This window comes from Jatropha curcas, chromosome 1 (genome assembly GCF_041381405.1).
Source record: "Jatropha curcas cultivar XTBG-Jc1 chromosome 1, XTBG_Jcur_1.0, whole genome shotgun sequence".
NCBI classification, from domain to species: Eukaryota; Viridiplantae; Streptophyta; class Magnoliopsida; order Malpighiales; family Euphorbiaceae; genus Jatropha; species Jatropha curcas.
Genome location: NC_143151.1, coordinates 1,422,514 through 1,445,360, shown reverse-complemented (window position 1 = coordinate 1,445,360; position 22,847 = coordinate 1,422,514). Strand labels below are relative to the sequence as shown.

The following is a 22,847-nucleotide window of genomic DNA, read 5'->3' as shown; positions in this document are numbered from 1 at the left end:
AGGTTAAATCTCAACCTAAAAGATAAATTAGTTAATTTACCAAAAAATATAAATATAATAGTAAATTTCGACAAAATTAAGTAACTAAATATCGGGGAAAAAAAAAAAAAGAAAGAAAAACAAATGGGAACTTGATGTAAAATTGTCAGTGAAGACAAGCACTAAAAACAAATTATTATTAGAAAAATTACTAATCTCTCGTCAAAACTTCTAATTAGAGGTCGTACACAAATTAATTATTAGACAAAGAGCCCCCAGAATTGTTTTCCCATTTGCAGAAATTTCAAAGTATTAGTTGCTTTATATGCATTAGCAGTCAGTCAACGACAAATAATTTTAGCAGCACGACACCCACAAATACAGAAAAAATATTAAAAATTTCGAGTATTATTTTTCAAGATGTAGGGTAAGCAAAAAAATTTTTTATATTACTTTTCATTTTCGAGAGTAGTTAAGTTTGTTTAACTCCAAAAAGATTTGTTGCTTTTTATCAAATTTGAAAGTCAATATACATAAAATAATTTTGAATATATAAATAGAAATTTGTTTAATGAAAATGAATTAAGAAAGAAAAGTAGGTTAAGTTACATATTGTTAATTGACGAAGAAATTTTATTATTAAGCTTTCAAAGCTTCTCCCAAAAAATTAAGACGTACGCAGCTATGCTCGAGATATAATTAAAAATTTTTACTAATTTAATGAGTCTGAATAAAAAAATAAAATAAAACTTTAAAAATCTGACTAAGAAAAAAAAAAAAAAAAGAAAAACGGAAAAGTGAAAAGCTGAAAAAAGAAAAAAAGAAAATTCGTTTACGTTACGCTGTATAGAACGGTTGTATGATTGGCTGGACAGATATTAAAAAAGAACTCTCTAGATATCTCTGGAAAGAGTAGTATTCTCTTGCATCTCACAACCATCAGTTATATCCCTCTTATAGATAGTACAAGTCGTTAAACTTCATCTTCAAAACAGTTGCGACGCACCTGATCACATGATGGTTTAGGTTACAGATTTATAGCGTGGACGTCATGTACATCAGATTGCCACACAATATTAATTTGGACAGTAATAAATATAGGTGACCAGAAATGCTGACTCGTGTTTCCCGCTTAATTATTAACTGATAAAGACAAGCCACGTGGTTTGTTGGCCCGTTATTGTCCTTATTGTAAACTGCCCAATCGAAGGGTCCCACGTGGCTAATTGCAATTCCCTTAATAACATGCATGATCATGGCCCCACATACAAATGCATGGCATCATATGTATGTATGTATGGATGCATGCATGCATGCATGCATTTATGCAATATGCTTACGTAGGCTATGGCTTTGCCAGCTGGATAGTGCTAAGCCACCTAATTAATTTTATATAGAATTAGGCGAATTTTAGTGGAGTAAAATACTAACATTAGGTGCTTTAATCATGTCATCAATTTTTAATTTTTATAATTCTATATTTATATATATAGTTTTATCAAAATAACTTTTTAATTAATTATGAAATTTTGATTTTTAAGTGAAAGAAATTCAAACTTATGAAGTTACCAATAGTTCGAAATCTGATTGAGTCGGTTATCTGAATAAGTTAAGTTTTTTCAAACATATTAATAAAATAAATTGAATTTACTGATAAAAAAAAAACAATATCAGCCATCAATTTAACATTTGATCAAACCATTATAATTAATTAATTAATGAAAGCCAAAAATCAGCATATAAATGACAGAGGCCACATGATAAAATCAAGTGCATCTCTTGCAAGTCATTGACTCACAAAATAAAAGGTAGCAAAGCTGATTGGAGATTTTGGTTCTTGCAAGATTTTGTGGCAAGTGGGAAAGAAACAAAATAAAAGATAATCATTGATTTTCTGAAAATAAAAAAAAAACCCAATTATTTGCAATATAATATAATAATATTATTTCATAGCTCGAGATTTAGTCATCAAAACCAACAGGACAAGTTGATGATGATGATCAAGTGTTAGAAGTCAGAACATGGTATGCCTTAAGGCATGATTCCCCAAAGATACCGGATCATACATTTCTTTACTTACAAGCCTACAAAAATACCATCATATGCCGTTTGGATTTTCATGCAAATCTGTGGATTTCTGTTTTATATTATTATTATTATTATTATTATTATTATATGAACATTGAATAGCATGAAGGTCTAAGGATTCATGGAATTTAGTACTAAAGTTAAATCTTACAAGGTTAATATTTTAGCTTTTCTTACTTGAATGTTATATATATATATATATATATAATCTGGATGAAGGTTGCTCAATGGTAAAAAACATTGCTGGGCTGATCATTACGACTTAGGTCTTGGGTTTCGATCCTCTGCAATATAAATTTCTCAGACTAACTCATTTATCTTTAAAAGCGAGCAAAGATTAATCGAATTTATCGTGAACTGTAAAAACGAGCGTGGACCTGAGTCTTTTATTTTTATTTTTACTTTTATTATTAATTTAGGCTCTACTCGAATCAATGACAAAATATTACTCATTTCAATTATTAATATTGTGGCAAAATCATTGAAATGACAACATTTTGACATATTTAAGGTATTAGGTGAGATTTATTGACAAGAGAAGAAGATTTTCTCAAGCATTATTAATTACAATTACTAAATAGAGTATGTGATTATATTTCAAGCTTAGTGGATATATACAATTAATTGTTGTAAATTGAAAAGTTTATAGAGAAAATTGGTAAAACTAAAAAGTGTTGGGGAAAAAATTGAAAAAATAGCAAAGCAATTCAATATTCATAATAAAATTAGATTTGCTAAAAAGAGTAAAGTATTTAAAAGCTAAACCTTATAATTACTTAATTTTACAATTTTTGCTAGCTAATGGTGAATGAGCTTATAGTTGATCCAATCCTTGCTTAAGATACTTGAAAATAAATTCATATTGATGATGGATGATTAGTAATGAAATCCACCAATTTGTCAACTTGTTATTCAATTGGGTCCACAATTAAACATTAAACATGTACAATGTACTTAGGACCAACCAACATCATTAACTTTCACTGTGTTTGTCCAAGCATCTCCTCTTCTGAATTCTTATACTAGACAAAATTAGTTGTTTTAACAGCTGTTATATATTTTAATAGTATTTAGCTGTTTAAATAATTTTTCATAAACCGCTAAAAACTAACTTTTTATAAAATGATACATTAATATATAAAAGCTAATTCAAACGTTTGTATTACCGAACACTATAAAAAATAGTATTTAGTGTTTTGACTAATCAAAATGTTAAAAATTTTCTAAAAAGTTGTTGCTAACTCAACATTTTCTTTTATTTTCTTTTTTTTTTTTTTCTTAAAGCAATACCATAACTTAATTAGTTGATAACTATAATAACATCCTGCTTTGGAAACACTTGGATCAAGTATGATGTGAAGGGTGGTGGCAACTGTGGGTGTCTATATATATATACATATATATATATATATGTATATATATATATATATATATATATATATATATATATATATATATATATATATATATATATATATATATATATATATCCCCTACATTTTTTATTTACATTATAAACTCTCAATTATACCACTTTTTTTTATATATATATGAAAAGTTTAATGTACCGGAATAATATTGTGAGCTGTAGGAGGTAATCTTTAATTTTGAACAACATTCATCTAATTGGTGATAACCTTTGTGATGAAGAAGATTCGAACTCAAAACCTCAAAATTGGTAATAATTTTTATGGTAGAAAAGATTCGAACTCAAAATCTCCAAATTGGCGATAATCTTTGTGGTAAAAAAAACTCAAAGCCAAAATTTCCCACTCTCTGCACCTTTTTTCAGAGATCGAAAAACCGATTAGAACACATTGGCTAATTATAGCTAATCTTTTATTTGGCGTGGTGATTGTGTTTCAAGTATGTTTCTAATACCAAATGCTAATATTTAACGTGTAATCTACAAATACTACGCAAGAAAAATGAAATGTACACACAACTCTTTTTTGTTGTCGGAAAGTGGTGTTTTAGTAATACACGAAAGCTAATGAAAACCAACCACGTGTTACTGTTTGGTATGTATTGTCTGTGATGTGAACAAAGGTTTTATACTTGACGGCTCTTATCAATGATAACTGATAAGGCCATGTTGTTATTGGATTTTTACACCTTTTTTATAGAGGTTAATAATATTTTTTTGGACCACTTTCTTATCTCTTACATGCCACGTAATACTGATTCCTTTGTATATGGCCTCAAAAAGTCATTTCTTTTCCCATTACGGGAAAATAATGGTCGATTTAGATAAAGATTCCCGGTTTGGATTTCAGAAAAGCAACTCCACATTTCTCCATTTGCACTTTTTTTATTTATTTTTGTTTTCCTATATCTAAAATTCTTATAAAATGTTCAGTCAAAAAAAAAAAATCTTGTAAAATGATGTGTTTGTAAAAAAATACTATATATATTTCAAAAATAAGAGGTTGAACCAATAAAATTTTTTTTTTTTCGATTCATGCTGGGTTGAATACTTTATTTAAAAATTATTTTTATTCAATCCATAAGAATTTATAAAAAAGGCAAAACCCTTATAATACATTTTATCTAGCTCGATTATTGATGCAGCAATTATATCTATCATTTTTTGAAATCTTTTTCTCTGGTTCAAAATTATAATGTAACGTGTATCGTTCGAATATTTTATTTGATAGGTGATGTTGATAAAGCTATTGCGAAGACTATAAATTTAGAAATATAGAATAAATGACTTTAAATCTTCATGTACTGATTCCAAGTCGAATTTTTTGAAATTTAAAAGTGAAAATAAAGATCATTTTATCTACTAATAATGGACAGATTGATGTAGAGTCGCTATAATTGAAAAAAATTTTATTTGAATGTAATTTTAGATTTAGACATGAGAATGCGTGTATAAATAAAAAAAATCATAAAAATATAATTATATTTTTAAAAATAATTTCAAGAGAATGAGATCTAGTTTGAGATTTTTTTTTTCTTCTTCAATTTTCATTTGATAAGGGTTATTTTCAAAATCAATACAATAACTTATCTTTTGAGTGAATTCAAAAATACACCTCAATCCTGATTAAGATGTTGAGAAATTGCTTTTGAATATTGACTTTTAAAAAGTCTCTCTAATCACCAAATTAATTAAATAACTTCAGTTATAAATTTTGTAATACATCTATATGAATAATAATTGATTTTGGATTCAATCATATATTTCTATAAAACGTGTAATTGAGTTTTTCAGGAATCGAATTTGTGTTTTTATTCTTAAAAAATTAAGATCGCTTACCATCGCAACCAATATTTTTTTTAATATTGAATTATTGATGTTTTCTTTCCTTTTTGTTCGGTCAATTTTCCCCATTCCTTAAATAATTTATTGCCGTAACCACTAAGGAAAAAGAAAAAAAAAATCTAGATATTGCTTGCATAATTCAAGCATTTAAAGTCAACTTTTCAAATATGATTTTTTTTTTCTTTTTTATATTATGATAGAAAAGATTAAAATATGGATTTAAACCTAAGACTTGCTGATAGAAATCTCAAGTTTTGATTAATCATCCGATGTATGTCAGAGACACTAATTCAAAAAGTATATATATAAATAATTAATCAAACTAAAAATTATTTAAGATAATAAATAATATTATATTTTTATCATATTTAATATATACTTTACGTATATAATATGACCAATCAAAATTAAATTAATTAAATAATCTTTATTTTTTAATCAATAAAATTAAAATCTTTAAAAATATTATATTCTCATCATATTTAATTTATACCTTATTTAATATATAATATAATTTCTTAGTTTATCAATAGAATCTAGATTTAAATAGAAAATTAATATAATTAATAAAAATAAATTACCTTACCATATTTAATATATACTTTAATTTTTTATTTCATTAAATATAATTTAAATTTAAATACAAAATTAATATGAACAATTAAAACTAAACTATCTTTATTTATCTAATAAAATTTAGATTTAAATAGAAAATTTATATAACTAGTCAAAATTAAATTATCTTACCATATTAAGATATACTTTATATAGTTTATAATATAATTTTTTATTTTATCCGATAGAGATACCGATCTAGAAATCTAATTAGTTGAATAATATATAAAATGAATAATTTAATAGCGTAAAATGTTAGTAGAATAAATTTAAATTAAGCTGCGTTTGGCACAGTTATTGATAATTCAACTTTCTTTTCACTCTGGTTTCATTCATTCCCATGTTGCGGAAAGGAACAACTCAGTCTCGGCATTTAAAGTTTAAACAGAAGAAGCCACTCAGATTCAGAAGCATGTGAAAGAAAGGAAAACAGAAAAGCTATTTTAATTTTTAATTGTGTCCAAACACTGACCAAAAAGCTGCTTCTATTGTTCACATCTTACACAAATACAAACAAAACACAGCAACACTATCTCCCCTGCACATGGTGGTCCCCACCCACTCCCCTCTCTTTTTTGTCTTCTCGTTAATATTTTACTTTTTTTTTTTCTTTGCCTCACAAACTTCACCACGTGGCTTCCTCAGCCTCCAGTCATCGTCACCCACCACCACTTGCCTTCCCATGACAGCTACCGTCGCCACATCATCATTCGCCGCCGCCGCCGCCACCAGAGCAACTGGCCGCCGTTCAGTTTGTGTTCTAAATCAAACCGTAATCTCAAACTGAGCCGATTGCTGTTATTTTACAATTTTTATTTTATTAATTATTTTTTCCACGTATTATGCGGATAAGATTAATCTATTTGACATCAATAGCACAAAAATAGTAGGATAATTATTTATATAGTCCTCATATTTTATTTAAATACATTAATAAACACTTTAGTTTTTGAAATTACATTTATAGTCCTTGCAACACGATTCAATGTTAGTCTTTTCATTAACTGATCAAAAAATATCAAAAACATCCCTAAAAATAATTATTGACTGTCTCGTGAAATGTACTAATAAGGACATCAATTTTCATAATTTTTACATTATTTAATCACTATATAGTAATTATTTTTAGGATATTTTTTATATTTATTTCATAATTATTTAACGGAAAAACTAACTGTTGGACTTTCTAGCATAATAAAATTATAATGTAGGATTAAATAGTTTAATTTTGAAAATAAAAATCGTTAATAATGTTTTTGCCAAAGCTTTAAGTACTATATGCTACCCCGAAAGGGGTATTAAGTAAAAACTTTTAAGAATACCTCAAGTTCTGATCTTTTAATCTTGCAAATAAAATTTTCGGGGTATATATTAACTTCATGCGTGTTAATTATTTTCAAAATTTTTAAATCCTTGAAATACAAATATTTTTTGAGGGTAAATTATTTTTTTAGATAAATGTCAATATTAATATCACTAACAGCTGAACATTAAATTGAAGATAAATAATAAGTTCAATGTTTATATTTAACATGGTTAATTGAATGTGTCAAATAAAATTTTCCAATATTATTAAAAAGAGAAAAGTTTTAAGGGTTCAATAATTAAAATGGCAAAATTCTGTTGCTTGTGATGCATTTTTCCTAATATATACATGCATGCATGTGTATTTACATGGATGATGGATCACCATCGCATCCCATGTAGACATTCAATAATTAATTTATTTTTAATTATAAAAATATTACTTTTCTTGAGTTGGATGCAGCTTTATAAGCCCCATTCCTCGCTGTCTCACAAACACCTTTGAGAAGTAGAAAGAGATAGAGAGGGAGTTCTAGAGAGGGAAAACTCTTTAGGGAAAGCTAATTTAGAAAAAAAAGATGGTGGGAATTTCTTATGAACAAGAATCTTGGGGTTCTAAAGAAAACTTCAACCAAGAACAGGAAATATGCCTAGATCAAGATGATAGTTCCTGTCAAGAAACTGAAGATATATGGCAGAAAGTTAATAAAAGCACCATCGCCTCCGCCACCAACAATAATAAGACCTTATTCAGCTCCAAAAGTTGGAGCCACAGTAGCAAGAAGAAGAAGAACCAGGTTTTGCTAGAAGGCTATGTTGAGGTAGCTAATAATGATAATAATATTGCTAATGAGGATGATTTGAAGAGAACAAAGAGCTTAACAGATGATGATCTTGATGAGCTAAAAGGGTGTTTGGATCTTGGGTTTGGATTTAGCTATGATGAGATCCCTGAGCTTTGTAATACCTTGCCTGCTCTTGAGCTTTGTTACTCTATGAGCCAGAAGTTTCTTGATGAGCAACATAAATGTCCCGAGCGAAGCTCTCCTGCTGTGGCTGAGCCTGCTTCTAGTCCTATTGCCAATTGGAAGATCTCTAGTCCTGGTTAGTATTTTCTCTTCTGGGCATTATGTTTTTAATTTTTCTTATTAGTTAATAACTGTGGTTATTTATGGCGTATGATCTGCTTTTGCGTTCTTAAGTTGGAATTTTGATGAGTTTTTGAAATGTTTTAGGTGAATTTTGATATTTGAGTTCAGATTTAATACAATAGTATGATTAATATACGCAATATTGAATTGTACACTGTGATCTTTGATGTTGCTTTTGGGTTAAATTGAAGTGGTTTTTGGGATCTATTGTGATAGTTTTATCATTTGTGTAGGAAATTGTTATTTGGGAATTTGGATCTTTAATTTAGAAGAAATGTTAGGTTCTCTAATTTTGATCTGTAATGCTTGTTGGGGTGATATTATAGAATTGAATCATTTGATTCTTTTGAATTGGGACCTTTCTATTAAGAATTTATTTATTTATTTATTTCTTTATGGTTTACTAATACATTAAAATTGGATTCATTGACTCTATAAATATTATGATGTTAGTTTGAATGTTTAAGCTTCTATTCATCTTTTTCTCTAGATTGACAAAGGCAAGAATTGTTTCATTCTAAATTTTTCTTTTGGTTCCAATATGTCCAGGAGATCATCCAGAAGATGTTAAAGCAAGGCTCAAATTTTGGGCACAGGCTGTAGCATGTACTGTTAGATTATGCAGCTAAAAGATTCTAAACAATTGAATCATTCATTTCATATGAGAGAATGGATGCACATTTTCTTGGCAATGTGAAACAATGGCCTGCATCTGCATGAAGGGCTTATGTCCATTGTACATTTGAGTGCTATGACTCGCAGGAATCGAAGTTCCTGTGAATTTTTTTAGCTGGGAATGGACCAGCTTGGGTCGACATTAAAGTATTAGAAGAAGAAGAGAAATGTTTCAGGTTTGATATTAACCGAATACTCGTATGAGTTTGACTTGATATAGCAGAGTCGATAAAGAGGCAATGATTATTGTATTCGGTGCATTAAAAATAAGTAATTATAAGAATAAAATGATTTCTTCTTCATTTTTTGTTCATGTTAATGTTATTACTAGTGTTTGTGCTCGTTATGGCTACAAAATGTATTCCAACCTAAGCTGTTAGTGCTTTTTATGCAGTGGTGATAGCCTACAATAGCTAGAGCCTTGACTAACTACCTGCAGACCTCTGCATTTGCTGAGGTAACTAATCTAACTGGGTTAAGTGTGTATTTTCATTTTCACTGTTATCGATTCTTGAATGGGATGGTGTCCTAAATTCTAACAATGATACACCTGCTGACTACTGACTCATGATAATCCGTCTCGTGGATAGATAAACTGCCCCATTTGGAATGGTATAGCAAAGGCAGCTGGAGATCGATGGTGGAGATGATAATGGAAGAATTGCAAATCTGTATCTCTTCCTATCGTTATTCAGATGATAATCTTTATGTCAATTTCTTCAACTCGGATTAGAAAATTCATGTCTTTTGAGATTTAAGTTGGCGTATGGCTAATTTCTCATTTTATTTTAGTTATGGGAATTAGTCCATGGTATTGTTTTTGTTTGTCTATTTGATCTATGGAATTGCACATCAAAGTTAGATTACTCTACTTGGCTCGTTGATTCATTAGAGTTTTCGATCTTTTTACCCTTTATTCGTTACAAATGAGTTTGAAGGATAAATTTCATTTACAAATGAGAGTGAGAAATGTCTGTGTGAAATTACAAGAACTGAAGGTATAGAGAAATTATCAGAAATGACTGGTCTTCAAGATCTAGAACTGATGGAAATTTTACCAAGTTAGCAGAAAATTTTCTTGATTGCATTTATGCATATAGAGTTTTTATCTATGCATTCTTGTAAAAATTTCTAGTCCCTTTGAGAAGAGGGGATTCTTCTTCTTCTTTTTCATACTTGAATTGAAACAGAGAAAATGTGAGAATGAATTAAATTTTGGGGAAATCTGTAAAGTCTACGATTGCAGGTCAAAGAAGTGAACCGTTTATACTATTATAATACAATTCCTCAAGAATTAGAAAATTTGATTATGCAGGTGGACCAATAGAAAACAATGAATTAAGCTAATCTAGAATTCAAATTCTAATGTTTGATTTGCCCACATTTATTCCATCTTAAATACCAGCAGCCTATTTGGAATTCTCATTTTCATGTACCCAGTTGGAACTTTCTTTGAATATAACATTTCTTTTGTGTGAATCTGATTATTATAGATAAGATGGACTTTTTCAGAAACAGACAAGCAATTGCTTTCTATTACATATTACGTTTCATTTTTTAATTACTATTGATAAGTACTTCAATAGTTATCCACAACAATGGTTCAAGTTAGAAAATGTGATAATGACTTTATATTAAATAATCAAAAAGTTAAAAAAAAAAAAAAAAGACAAATAGACATATTTTCCTTTAATGAATCAAGTTCCATATTTTTGACACAAAACAGGAAAAAAAAAAAAAAAAAAAAAAAAGGAAAAAGGAAGGAACAATCAACAAGTTTCCTTATCATATCTGCAAAAAGACAGCGGCTCAATTTAAGTGTTTGTAGCCAAAATTATGGAGAAGTGGATGAAAGAATATACAGCAGGCACCAACATTTGTAAACCAGCCCTTCATTTTCGCCCATTTGTTAAGAACCATCAAAGTAAAAGATTCAGAACCCAAATGAAACGTCAAAAGAAATCTTCATTCTCATGAACATAATTGATCTTCATCATCTCCATGTAAATCTGATGTCATTACACTCTAACATTACTTGTTCTACCTCTTCTACCTGATTAATGACCCTAAATTCAGGGCTCAATGGACATTCAAAATCAGAACCTATAGACCCAACAGTCATCATCTCCATGGATATGGGCATGGAGGTTTGCTGCAGTTTTTGCATGCTAGAGAAGAAACAGGCTCAAGAACTCAAGAAAGCTGGCCTTACAGCTTATATTCATAATCTTGATACCTCAAAGAGAATATATTATCACCACAAGAGCTTACCATGAGCGCCTGCAAACACTTGAACATGTCTGATAATTAATATCTGCTCAGTTTGATTTGCTTAAATTTCAGAATACTTATTCTAAATAGATTTTTACAAGTGATGAAGACCTGATAAGTTTTTGCTTTAGCTTAATCTTCTTCATCTTATGTGAATAAATGATAAACGGTGAAATTTATTTTTCAAATCGATTTTTCACTTGACTTTCTGTCTAAGCTACTTACAAATGCAAAGAACTTCTTCATCCTTTTTTTTCTTTTCTAACTAGAGCTATTCACTGAGAGCAACTATGTCTTTGGATAACCAACTTTCAATTGACTGAGTGTATGGAATTTGTTAATGAGCTGAGCATCTTTTAAACAAAATATGATTTACTTTAACATTTGGAAGCAACATTTACAATCAGAAGAACCTTCCCACCTCTATTCACTGAAACTCACATCATTTCCGGGAATAACCTGCAATCCAACACCATTAAAAACCTATTAACACAAACAAATCTCATACTTTTAAAGAAGAAGCTGAGGTAAACACATTTGCAAGCTTTAAAATTGAAATTACAAGTCTAATTGTAATTGTAAATAATTTCTTACTGAAGTTTTTCTCTAACTGTAATACTAGGAAACCTGGGGACTAACTATTTTCAAGAAATAATCACAAATTCAGATTAATTGTAAATGATGCAAAAGTAAATTCAAGCTAGTACACAGAAAATGTTCAAAGGAAAGCATTCAAATGCAACACAAAACTGACTGCTGAAGTTTCATCCGAAAGGACAACTTCTGGTCTGCCTTTGTTTTACTTATAGAGAGAGAACATAAGATAACTCAAGACACACTGCTGAAGGAAACGATAGACAGGGTAGCCTCATAACCAACCTCAACAGCAACTCCACTGGTGCTTCTAAAGCTAGCATCACAATTCAGATAGGCTGCTACAGGATTATCATCTAATGCCTGCAGCCTTTTACCAGCACCTCCTTGGAGTCCATTGAAATCCTCCTGATATGTATTTGTTGGTTACCTGATAGAAGGGAAGTGATCTTCAGAACAAGATGCAATCAGAGGTAGAAAACTATGATGTTGTACTTGACAACAAGTATTTGCTCTGATTGTCTCCATCGAATTATATGCATTTATCTGGTTTTGGTGGAAAGTTGGCACTGGTGCCATGGTTCCTATACTTGTGCCATGTTTAACTAACATTTGCTAAATGGGGATGCATATATGATTCACTAATTCAAACTGATATAAAACAGCGATAGGACTGAACCTGAGGAATTGGTGTTCTGTTGTTTGCTACGAACTGTTGGTATAATACTTCAATTGCTAGTAAAAATGGAGATCACAAAGTCCTGCCTTAGACCAACATGCAGACCTCAACAGGTTCCTCAGAAATGCCATCAGCTATGTGCCATTTATTCCTTCTTGACTTATTCTTTATGTGAATTTAAGGTTTCCTTAGATCCATTCACAATTTTTTTCCAAATGTAAGAACAAGAGAGAGAGAGAGAGAGAGAGAGAGAGCCTAACAGTCATACAGAAGTAAGTATATGTGCCAACAGCCTTAAAGAACTATAGGCATGTTTTGAAAATGTATGTCATCCAAATTTTATATTCCAAAAATTTCAGTTCAGTTCATTTTCATTATTGGGATATGAAAGAAATGTAATGGTAATTAAATTACATTGATGATTTACAGACAAGAGGAGCAGTCTTTGGTGATGAACATATATATTTTCCCAGATCTAAATCAGCACATGGAAAAGAACTTTTTAGGTAAATAAGACTGGATCAATATGATTCGAAATAAAATACCATTTTAAGGACATCTGCAAAGCTTAATTGGATATCAGAACACAAACTCACCAAAATCGACAATGATTCCTGACCAATGCATGTTCCAAGCCGAACACAGTGATGATCAAAATGAAGAACACATTTGGCGCAATCATGGCAATTCTGGGAGCATCTGGCGGCAGGTTCATATGAACTCATCACTCAAAACCACAAACACAGCATTTCCAACATATTACTAATTGAATTGAATATAGACAAGATGAAAATGCAAAATAATATTGAAAATAGAAAAATTGTTTTGAATCCATTAATTGTTTTTCCTTTAATGAATCAGCATAATTGATTGCACAAAAAGCAGCAATCAAGTTCCTATTTTTGAAACAAACTAAAAAAGAAAAAAAAACAACCATCAAAATTTACCATGTCATATCTACAAAAACAACAACTCAGTGTCATATCAGTGGCCAAAATTGTAGAGAAGAGGAAGAGCGAATGTAAGCACCACATTTTCCCCCATCCGAGAAGCACCAAGCAGAACCAAAATCAGACCCCGGAAAATCTGCTATATCAGCAAAAAAATCCTCATTCTTATCACCATAATTGATCCCATCAAACTCAAACGTATTCACATTATCCAACAGCTCTTCAACACAAAATTCAGCAGCCATTGGATCATCAAAATCAGCCCCTACTTGATTGTCATTAATTAGCCTGATGCGCTTATTACCAGGCAAAGCCATCTCAGAGTTCATAACTTCATCATGCTCACAATCATCTATTTTCCTCTTGCCCTTATTTCTTTTTTCTCTATTTTAGAAAAAATTTTCCTCAAACGACAGAGCACTAATTCAGGGTTCAAATCAGGCAAACTATACTTAAATAAGATCCAACCGCAATGGTGGCTTGAATTTATGTTTCGGTATTTGAACCTTTTTTGGTGGCTTAAATTTATGTTTCGGTATTTGAACCTTTTTTTGGTTGTTACTACCTTAGTCTCAGTCCCGCCATTAGAATCTGCCATAACCGTGGCTTCAAAGGGTTTCCCAGAATCTTCGAACTGTTAGTAGTCAGTGTTTGTTTGTTCTTCTGCAGTTGCGTTTAGTGGGATCGATCCGAGAGCTATTCCACGTGCCCAGACTGCATTTTATGTATCAGATATATTTTCATTATTTTTAACAAATTAGTCCGTTCTAAAACTTGTTTTTCCGTCGGTAGGGTCGAACCGAAATCCAGGAGTTTTTCTAGTGAAGGAATAAAAATTGCAAAGAAAGCAAATGTTATGGCGAATGAAGTCAGAAGCGAGGGGAAGCAATATATACAGACTCGGACGCGGGATATTACGGTTACAAGGAGATTATTTCAAATCTCTGTTATGATTTATCCTTAATGAAGAGTTGCTATTTAGTCCACAGATTTTTACAATTTTAACAAATTAGTCCTTAGTTCTAAAACTTCTTGCTTGTAATAATTTAATAATTTTGAAAGAGTAAGAGTCTCAGACTTTAAGTTTAATTCAATTAAAATCAAGTTGAATTCTAATATTTTTGCAGAGTTCGATTCACCAAGCTCACAAGTAGTTTATCTCACTCGCATCATGGTTAATCACATACCGTGTAAGAGGCCAAGAATGCTTCACTTACACTGCCTAATTGAAAGTGGTAAGGATGTCTGTGCCCTTCCACTGCCGAACAAAACGGTTGTGCAGAGCGGAAACATAGAAAAAAAAAAGGAAAAATAGTATGTCAAAGATACCATTTTACACTTGGAACAAGGATTAAAAATAAAAATTCAACCCAAGATTCTTATTTAATCTCCTAAAGGATTTTGAAATGGCAACAGATTGACATTAATAATCTAAGTATGCAAGATATCTTATTCATTATATTAAAGTAGATATTTTTCTGCTGATAAATCAAGCAACTTATTCATATGAATTCATCATTCAAATCCACAAACACAATATTCTCAATTAACGTACTGCATAATATTACACTACTGAAATACTTTTAGTAATTAAAGCATAAACGATTTCGATCTTGGATCCTTAAGAGTTAAGAAGATCCCAACAGATTCTGTATGTCCTTCTGCAAAAGAAAATGCGAAGAAGAGAAAAAAATCAGATGAAGTTTCTGGAAATCATTATAATTATCAAATACTGTGAAAAAAAAAAAAAAAAAAAAAAAAGAAGAAGAGGAAGAAGAAGTAGTGTTCATACCTCAATTTTAAGGGGAGATGTAGTAGGAGCATATCGCTCCACGGTCTTCCCCTCCTTGTTCACTAAAAATTTGGTGAAATTCCACTTTATGGCATCTCCAAAAATCCCACCCTTTTCAGATTTTAGGTACTTGTAGAGGGGTGCAGAGTTTTTCCCATTCACCTCAATCTATATTATTAGTCAGAAGAAGGCATTTTAAAAAATAAAAATTCAACCCATTTCTCCAAATAAAAAGATAAAGAAGCTTGAGATCAGATGATATTACCTTATCAAAAATTGGGAATTCAGCTTTGAACAATGTGCAAGCAGTTTCTTGAATCTTATCACTGTCTCCCGGTTCTTGTCCGGCAAACTGGTTGCAGGGAAATGCCAAGATCTCAAAGCCTACCATAAGAGTAACAGCCCATGAGTTAAATATTTCAAACATCCATATAAACATTGCGAATCAATAAGCCTATCTTTACGAAGAACGACCGACTGACCTTGGCTTTTATACTTCTCATACAAGACGTTCAATTCCTTGTAGTTTGACTGTGTCAAGCCACTGCATTAAGAAGAAGTTTATTCAATAACTATGCAACATGTTTAAATATAATTGGAACAATTAAATGTTCTTGGAAGGGAAGTAAGAAAATGTAAATAGTAGAAAAAGTGAAGTCCTAGTTTAGTGTGAAAAGATCAGGAAACAAATACAATTTATTAGGAAACCTGGGAATTGCAAGTTAATAAGAATGTAAACAGCAACAGAAAATTGCTTATTCAACGATTAATAAGAATCAGCAAGGAAGAAAAAGGTAGCTTGAAATGTTCATAGACATTGAAGAAACCAAGTTCTAATCTTCTATAGAGAGGCATTTTGTTGGCTACTTAATGACAGAGAAAGAAGATTAGATATTCAGTCATTTAGATGGAAAAATGGCAGTTTTGAGATTTAATTAGTTTGCTAAGAATGAGACAGAGACTGAGGATTTACGTGCAACTGATAATCAAAGAGGATAAAACAGAGGAAAAATCATACGAGTAATAAATTACTAAACAGGAAAGTCATTATCTACAGAAAATATGATTTGCTTTACCATTTGGAAGCAACATTCACAATCAGAACAACCTTCCCACGGTATTCACTCAAACTCACATCATTTCCGCGGATATCCTGCAATCCAATACCATTAAAAATCTATTAACACAAACAAATCTCATACTTTTATAGAAGGAGCTGAAGTAAAAGCGTTTGTAACCTTTAAACTTGATATTACAAGTACATACTTATAAACTGGTACTAAATATATCATCTAAACATATTCTATCCAACAAAGAGAGGATAAATTGATTTAAGGAAAATCAAAAGATGCCTTCAGATTGAAAGCTTAGTCCTGGTCAATACTTTCTTTTCCTACAATAATCAGCATATTTTCTTGAGCAAAACTTGCAATCTGCAACTAATTCAGATTGAAAGGCATAAAATATGTGAAAGAAAAATTACCAAGAAACAGGATTTTCTCTAATTTATCAAATAGGAATTATGCTCAGCAAACATAAAGTTAAATTACCTCTAACAAACATCAAAAGCTTAAGAAAATAGATTTTCAATCATAAAGAGGGCAAAAGAATCCACTACAAGAGGGGAAAAAGATAATGAAACAAAAAACCCTAAATAAAAAATTAAGAATGGAAAACTCACAAGGGATAATCATGCACTGTTTAATTGCTAAGATAGCACAAGCATTTGAATATTTAACTCTTTTTCTATTCAGTACAACCTTAACCCATTGAATTAAACTAATAAAATTACACCCTCAACAGAGCAATAAAACACAAAGAAAGCAAAGATTTATCCTTTCATCTACTTTTCAGAAATGATAACAGAAAAAGAACAAAATTAAAAACTTTCTTTTGTATAATCTAGTTTCTCAGCAACTTACAAAGAATGAAAGAACCGAGATACCAGACTATAATCAAGAAAAAAATTGAAGAATAATTACCTTGACAGTGAAATCATAAACAGAGTTGGGCTTTTCTTGAGCCATTTTGTTTGAAGAAGATAGGGATAATGGCTGGTAAATATAGAAGAGCAGAACTGCAAGAACAAGAAAGACAAGAGAAATCCAGTTGGTGAAATTCATGATACAAAAATTAACATATATATAGTAACAGGAAAGTCATAACAAAAAAACTTTCCTTGTAGGACCAGCTATCTTGGAGGGTTTTTAAAATATAATTTGAAAAAAATGAAAAGAACTTTTCAATTATTTAACTGTTATTTAATGATTTCTGGTTGTCTATATGAACATAATACCTGTTTCTTGTTATTTAGTAATTTAGTACAAGGAGGTGTTTTTTTTTGACTAATTTTAAATTTGACCTCTATTTACATATAGCTCAATCTTTTATTATTAGCCACCTTTCAAAACAAAAAACTTTTATTATTAGCCTAAGAGAGCAACATAAATAAATAAATAAATATATAAATAAATAAATAAATAAATATATATATATATATATATATTAAAATTGTATATATGTTAAAGACTTAATTGTTAAGTTATCCAATAAAAACATTGTATATATGTTAAGTTATTCAATACTGTTAAATCAATTAAATACCTAATAGATATATACACATTTATTTGCACATTTAATCAAACCAAGTAAATACGTATATATATTATCAGTAAATATTGACATTTTTTTTAAATTAAGTTTCAAAAACTGATATTTAGTTTAATATTCCATGAATTTTCTACATTATGCACTATCGGTAGTAGTTACAATAATTTAAAAGCCCACGAGGGACGGTACAACCCATTAAAAGGAAGAAAATTAAATGTTACATTATTAAAAATCGAACTTGAAACCTCTCGGTTTCTATATCCCTAAACTGAAAAGATGAATAGTCTTATTTTATTTTCATATAGATTAAAAAAAAAATTGATATAGTTGAACAATCAATTCTATCTTTTCTCAAAGAAAATTCAATTTGATCTATAATTTTCCTAATAAGTTCTTATATTAATATTAGATATCACTTTCAATATAAAAATTAGATGGAAAAATTATTAATAATAAAACATATTAAATATACATACTAAATTTAGCTATATTTTTAAAAGGAAAATGACATAATTTGGAATGAATGAAAAATAGAGTAATTACAGTGTATCACTCAAAAAAATAAATCTAATATAATTTATAAAATTTTACACGAATACTAGTAATATCCAGAGCAATATATACTCTCACAAAATGATTTCTCTGTTATAAAAATTTAAGAAAATAATAAAAAATCCATATGAGAATAATAAAAAATGAAATTATAATATGTAATTTTAATAAAATTCTATATTATTGTATTTTTGGACTCAAATTTGTGAATAATTAACCATGAATGAGGCTTCAAAACTTACTAATGTAAACATATATCTTTTTCCTTCAATATTAAAAAACTATGATTGGTAAAATATATACTCCTTTTGTCTCAAAATATAAATCATTTTAAATTTTTACACAGAGATTAATAAAATAATTAATTCTCATAAATTATAATAAAATCAAGAGCAATTTGATCAAATTATCTATTATGTTAAATAAATAATTATTGTGTCTAATAAAAATAAGAGTAAAATTAAAGAAAAAAATTTATCATTAATTAAAAATTTCAAAACGTCCTATATTTTAGACCAAAACAATCATTCTAAAATAATTTATATTTTACATAAGAGAGTAATAAAAATAAAAACTAAATAGCTTTTTATTTTATACTTGCACGAGGTACCACTTGCTCCCGGAGGTAAATAGCTTGCCTAAGAAAAGTTTGTATTGAAAAGGATTGAACTCATGATTTAAGTTATGGTGATCGACCCCACAATTGCTTTTTGCTACAACTATCCCAATCGCATTATTTTGTTTTCTTATTTAGTTAAAGGTGAATTCTCATTCATTATAATTAATTAATTTTCAAGATTGAAACATTATCCTCCTATAGAATTCTGAGTTATTGAAATCATTACTTATATTTTATTAATAGGTTGTTAAATTAATAAAAATAAATTACTACATTTTTAACCAATTTTATCTACAAGACTAGAGGTATAAATTTGGAGTGTTACTATTCCAATTAAAAAAAATCAATTAAATAAAAATTATCACTAATTAAAAAAAATTTAAAAATAAATTGTATATATGGCAAGTAAACCAACTCCAAGCAATGAGCATGTGCGGGCAGCATTAATATTAGAACGCGTGTGAGGAGGAAAATGTTCACGTATTTATCGCCACGCACGTGGGTGGTGTGAAACCAATTAAAGGCGGATTTGATTTAAAGTTGACTTTTGAAATTAATTAACTCATCAATTTGCTTTTTTTTTTTTTTAATAATTTTTAAAAATCAGAAAATATAAAAAAAAAAAGTAAAATTTTGAAACTGATTTCTCTTTGTTCACCATTGGGAAGGGATTGAATTTTTCTTCTTCTATTTTGATTTTCTGAAATTTTTAATTTTTTATTATTTCAAAAATATTTAAATATTTTTATTATTTTATTATTTTTACATGAAGTAAGTAATCATAAACTTAAATTCACCCAAAATTTTATTTTACCTCAAGTTAAATATCAATATAAAAATTCAAACGGCTCTTCTCATTTATATGAAGAGTATGAGGTTTTGAGTTTGAATTCTCTCGACCATAGTTATTTTCAACAATTTAGTGAACCAATGGGAAGACTATCTCTTATTGTCTAGGCTGCATTGTTATTTGGATCCATAAAAGTCTCCAATAAATTGAAAATTCAAACATTTTATTAATTATAGAAGCTTCTTTTTTTTTCTTTGTAAGAATCAATTATAGAAGCTTCTTGAATATTAGTTGGACAATTATTGTTTTAATTTTTATTTTAGTATATGGAAAGGTTGGGTCATGTTCCATTTTATTATCCTTTTCAAACATAGAATAGAATAGTCTAATTCCTGAAATTCTGCCATGAATATTGTTATGTACATCACAAGGACCTTGAATTCAAATTCATGGTCAAGTATTAAAAAATAGTGAATTGCAATGAAAGAATTCAATGATTTCAAAAATATATATAATAAATTGAATTTTGGATCTTAATCAATTTTTTAAAATATAATAGTGATTAGAGTATCTTCTCAAATATTTGAAAGGGTTGGATCTTGATCTTCACTTTATCACAAGTCAATGATTCATTTTTAAATCACAAAAGATTTCTTTCCTTGATTTCTCATGTCAAGGTGATTAAATAGTATAATGAAGATATATTAATGGGAATCAATATCGTATTGATTGAATGGTAAGTGATTTCAACCCCCTGAAAAATGAGAATACATGTTCGATCTTAAAAGAATATAATTAAAATTAAAATTTATCTAATTGATCAAATTTAAATTTTCTAGATATAAGAGGATTTTCATCAATTTGGTACATATTAATCAAAAGAGATTATTACCTTTATTATATAGTTTACAATTTCATTCTAGCGGATTTGATCTCAATTAATAAAAGTAAATTAATTGAATGAAATTAAAATAAAAAATACTATTGAATTAATCTCTAAAATTAAATGTTCAAATTAATGTATTTTACTATAATCACTATATTTTATTGATTATATATATATATATATATATATATATATATATATATATATATATATATATATATATATATATATATATATATATATATATATATATATATATATATATATATATAATACATTGATTGAGGCGATAAGTAATCTTAATTCCCGTAATAATGAAAATATAAATTTTCTCCAAAAATATAATGAAAATACAAAATCTATTTTGGAGAGTGCATTTACTACAAAGACAAAAGAACTCAATTCCCATAATAATGAAAATACGAAATTCGATTTGGGAGAATGCATTTCTGCAATGATGAAAGAATATATATCTTTGTCTACAATGAACTAAGTACCTAGAAATTTTCTATGAACAGAATTGAGAACTACTTAAAAGCATAAAAGTAAGGCTTGAATCGAACTGGGATCACCTTCCTTTCCTCTCTTTCATGCATTTCTAGATAGGCATGGCCACCGGTTCGGTTCTAACTAGAATCGAACCGGAACCAAACCGTAATGTAGACGAATCGAAACCAAACCAAAATCAGCGGTTTATAATTTTGAACTGGAACCGGCGTTCAAGGGCCGGTTAAGATTCATGTGAATGTTAAAATATGAACTAGAACCGGCTAGGAACCAGTAGTTTTGGTTCGGTTCGAACCGGATGCACAAAAAAATTGTAGCTTAAAATTTTTATAAAAAAATTTAAGTCACTTGATTTAATTGTAGTTGATTTGATTTATGGTGAAAAGAAATACAAATGTACAATGGACATAAGTTATAAAATGTGATGAAAAAAATACACATTTTTTGACTTAATTTATACAAAAAATGGTACATGAATAGTTGATTTTTTTTTTTTTTTAAAAATGCTTTCAAGTATACAAAAAAAGAGTGTAACGGATAGTTTTTGATATGATAGGTATTTTTTATTTATTTTTTTTAAATAAATTTTATTCATTTTTTAATCATTTATTTACTGTATTTACTAAATTATCCAAAAATATAGCTGTTATTTTTCTGTTATAAGGGACAATTTGGGAAACTAATAAATGAGAAATATGTACAAATATGATGAGTTGATGAGTTTTATTTCACAACCAATTATATCCTAACTCTTCTCGTATTCTCCATTATTTTTTCTATTGCTTTATTTTCCTTAATATTGGAATTATCTATTGTTTATTTTTTATTTTCTTACATCCAATTCCAAATTCTTTCTCTAATCTCAATTTTTTCCATTCATAAATTTACTTCATTTGATTTTTTTAATAATTTTCTTAGTATTTGAAAATAATAATTTCCAACTCATTCCATTAATTTTATATTCCATTTATAGTTTTCTATATTAATGAATTAACAAAATTTGTAAATTTAATGTAATAATAGTTCTAAGTTAGTTAATAGAAGTTTTTCTTTTAAAATTTTATAATAATTTATTTAGTTAATAAAATTTAAACATTTTAAAATTATTATTTATTTATGAATTTGGAATCAAAATTTTATTATTTTTTAAAAAATTTGCGTAATGCCGGAACCGAATCGAAACCGTAATTTGAACCGTCGGTTCGCCGGAACCGTGTCGAACCGCGTAGGAACTGAAACCGGACCGGAATCGAAGGTTCAAGGGTCGATTCTGATTCAAAATTTTAAACTTCTCGAACCGACGGTTCACTGAATCGGCCATGCTTATTTCTAGATCGCCTCCATATCACCAACCCTATTCTCTTCCGTTGCTGGCGGCAAAATGAATTTAGCTCATCGATTGAGATTCAAAGTGACTCTCACGACCTTATCTCTTGGTCGTAACTTCAAATAATGATGTTTTGTGGTTGGTCCCTCGCACAAACCCTAAGACCAAAGGTTGAATTTTTTGAGT

The 22,847-nt window shown here is 28.9% G+C and overlaps 2 protein-coding genes and 1 long non-coding RNA gene across 4 annotated transcripts; 1 reads left to right on the top strand and 2 right to left on the bottom strand.

The window, feature by feature from the left end:
* The first annotated feature begins 7,743 nt into the window (after positions 1-7,743).
* LOC105629236 (uncharacterized) lies at positions 7,744-9,950 on the top strand. Of its 2 annotated transcripts, XR_001046599.4 has the most exons (4): positions 7,744-8,362; positions 8,959-9,260; positions 9,479-9,541; positions 9,675-9,950. XR_001046599.4 is itself a non-coding variant. In XM_012210788.4 (2 exons), exons 1-2 carry the CDS (start codon positions 7,837-7,839, stop codon positions 9,036-9,038), a joined length of 606 nt encoding a protein of 201 aa, XP_012066178.1. In that variant the 5' UTR covers positions 7,744-7,836; the 3' UTR covers positions 9,039-9,386. The 2 variants fall into 2 exon arrangements, 1 of the variants encoding a protein (XP_012066178.1); XM_012210788.4 differs by lacking the exons at positions 9,479-9,541; positions 9,675-9,950 and having other exon boundaries at positions 8,959-9,386.
* Positions 9,951-10,847: 897 nt separating this feature from the next.
* On the bottom strand, positions 10,848-14,389 carry LOC110008976 (uncharacterized). Its single transcript, XR_002283790.3, has 3 exons — positions 13,225-14,389; positions 12,235-12,379; positions 10,848-11,814 (listed from the first exon to the last, which is right to left on the bottom strand). It is a non-coding gene; the product is annotated as an uncharacterized LOC110008976 (long non-coding RNA).
* A 668-nt stretch (positions 14,390-15,057) lies between these two features.
* GPX3 (glutathione peroxidase 3) lies at positions 15,058-17,470 on the bottom strand. Its single transcript, NM_001308708.1, has 6 exons — positions 17,353-17,470; positions 16,447-16,523; positions 15,853-15,914; positions 15,636-15,754; positions 15,371-15,538; positions 15,058-15,239 (listed from the first exon to the last, which is right to left on the bottom strand). The coding sequence occupies exons 1-6, from the start codon at positions 17,395-17,397 to the stop codon at positions 15,207-15,209; spliced, it is 504 nt and encodes a 167-aa protein (NP_001295637.1). The 5' UTR covers positions 17,398-17,470; the 3' UTR covers positions 15,058-15,206.
* Between the last annotated feature and the right edge of the window lie 5,377 nt (positions 17,471-22,847).

Bases quoted from the DNA above. Each gene is read 5' to 3' on its own strand.
- LOC105629236 (XM_012210788.4), top strand. From the start codon at position 7,837: ATGGTGGGAATTTCTTATGAACAAGAATCTTGGGGTTCTAAAGAAAAC. The intron at 8,363-8,958 runs GTTAGTATTTTC...CAATATGTCCAG, and splicing joins TTGGAAGATCTCTAGTCCTG to GAGATCATCCAGAAGATGTT.
- GPX3 (NM_001308708.1), bottom strand. From the start codon at position 17,397: ATGGCTCAAGAAAAGCCCAACTCTGTTTATGATTTCACTGTCAAG. The intron at 15,539-15,635 runs GTAATATCATCT...CTAATAATATAG, and splicing joins AATTCCCAATTTTTGATAAG to ATTGAGGTGAATGGGAAAAA. The intron at 15,240-15,370 runs GTATGAACACTA...TTTCTTTTGCAG, and splicing joins CATCTCCCCTTAAAATTGAG to AAGGACATACAGAATCTGTT.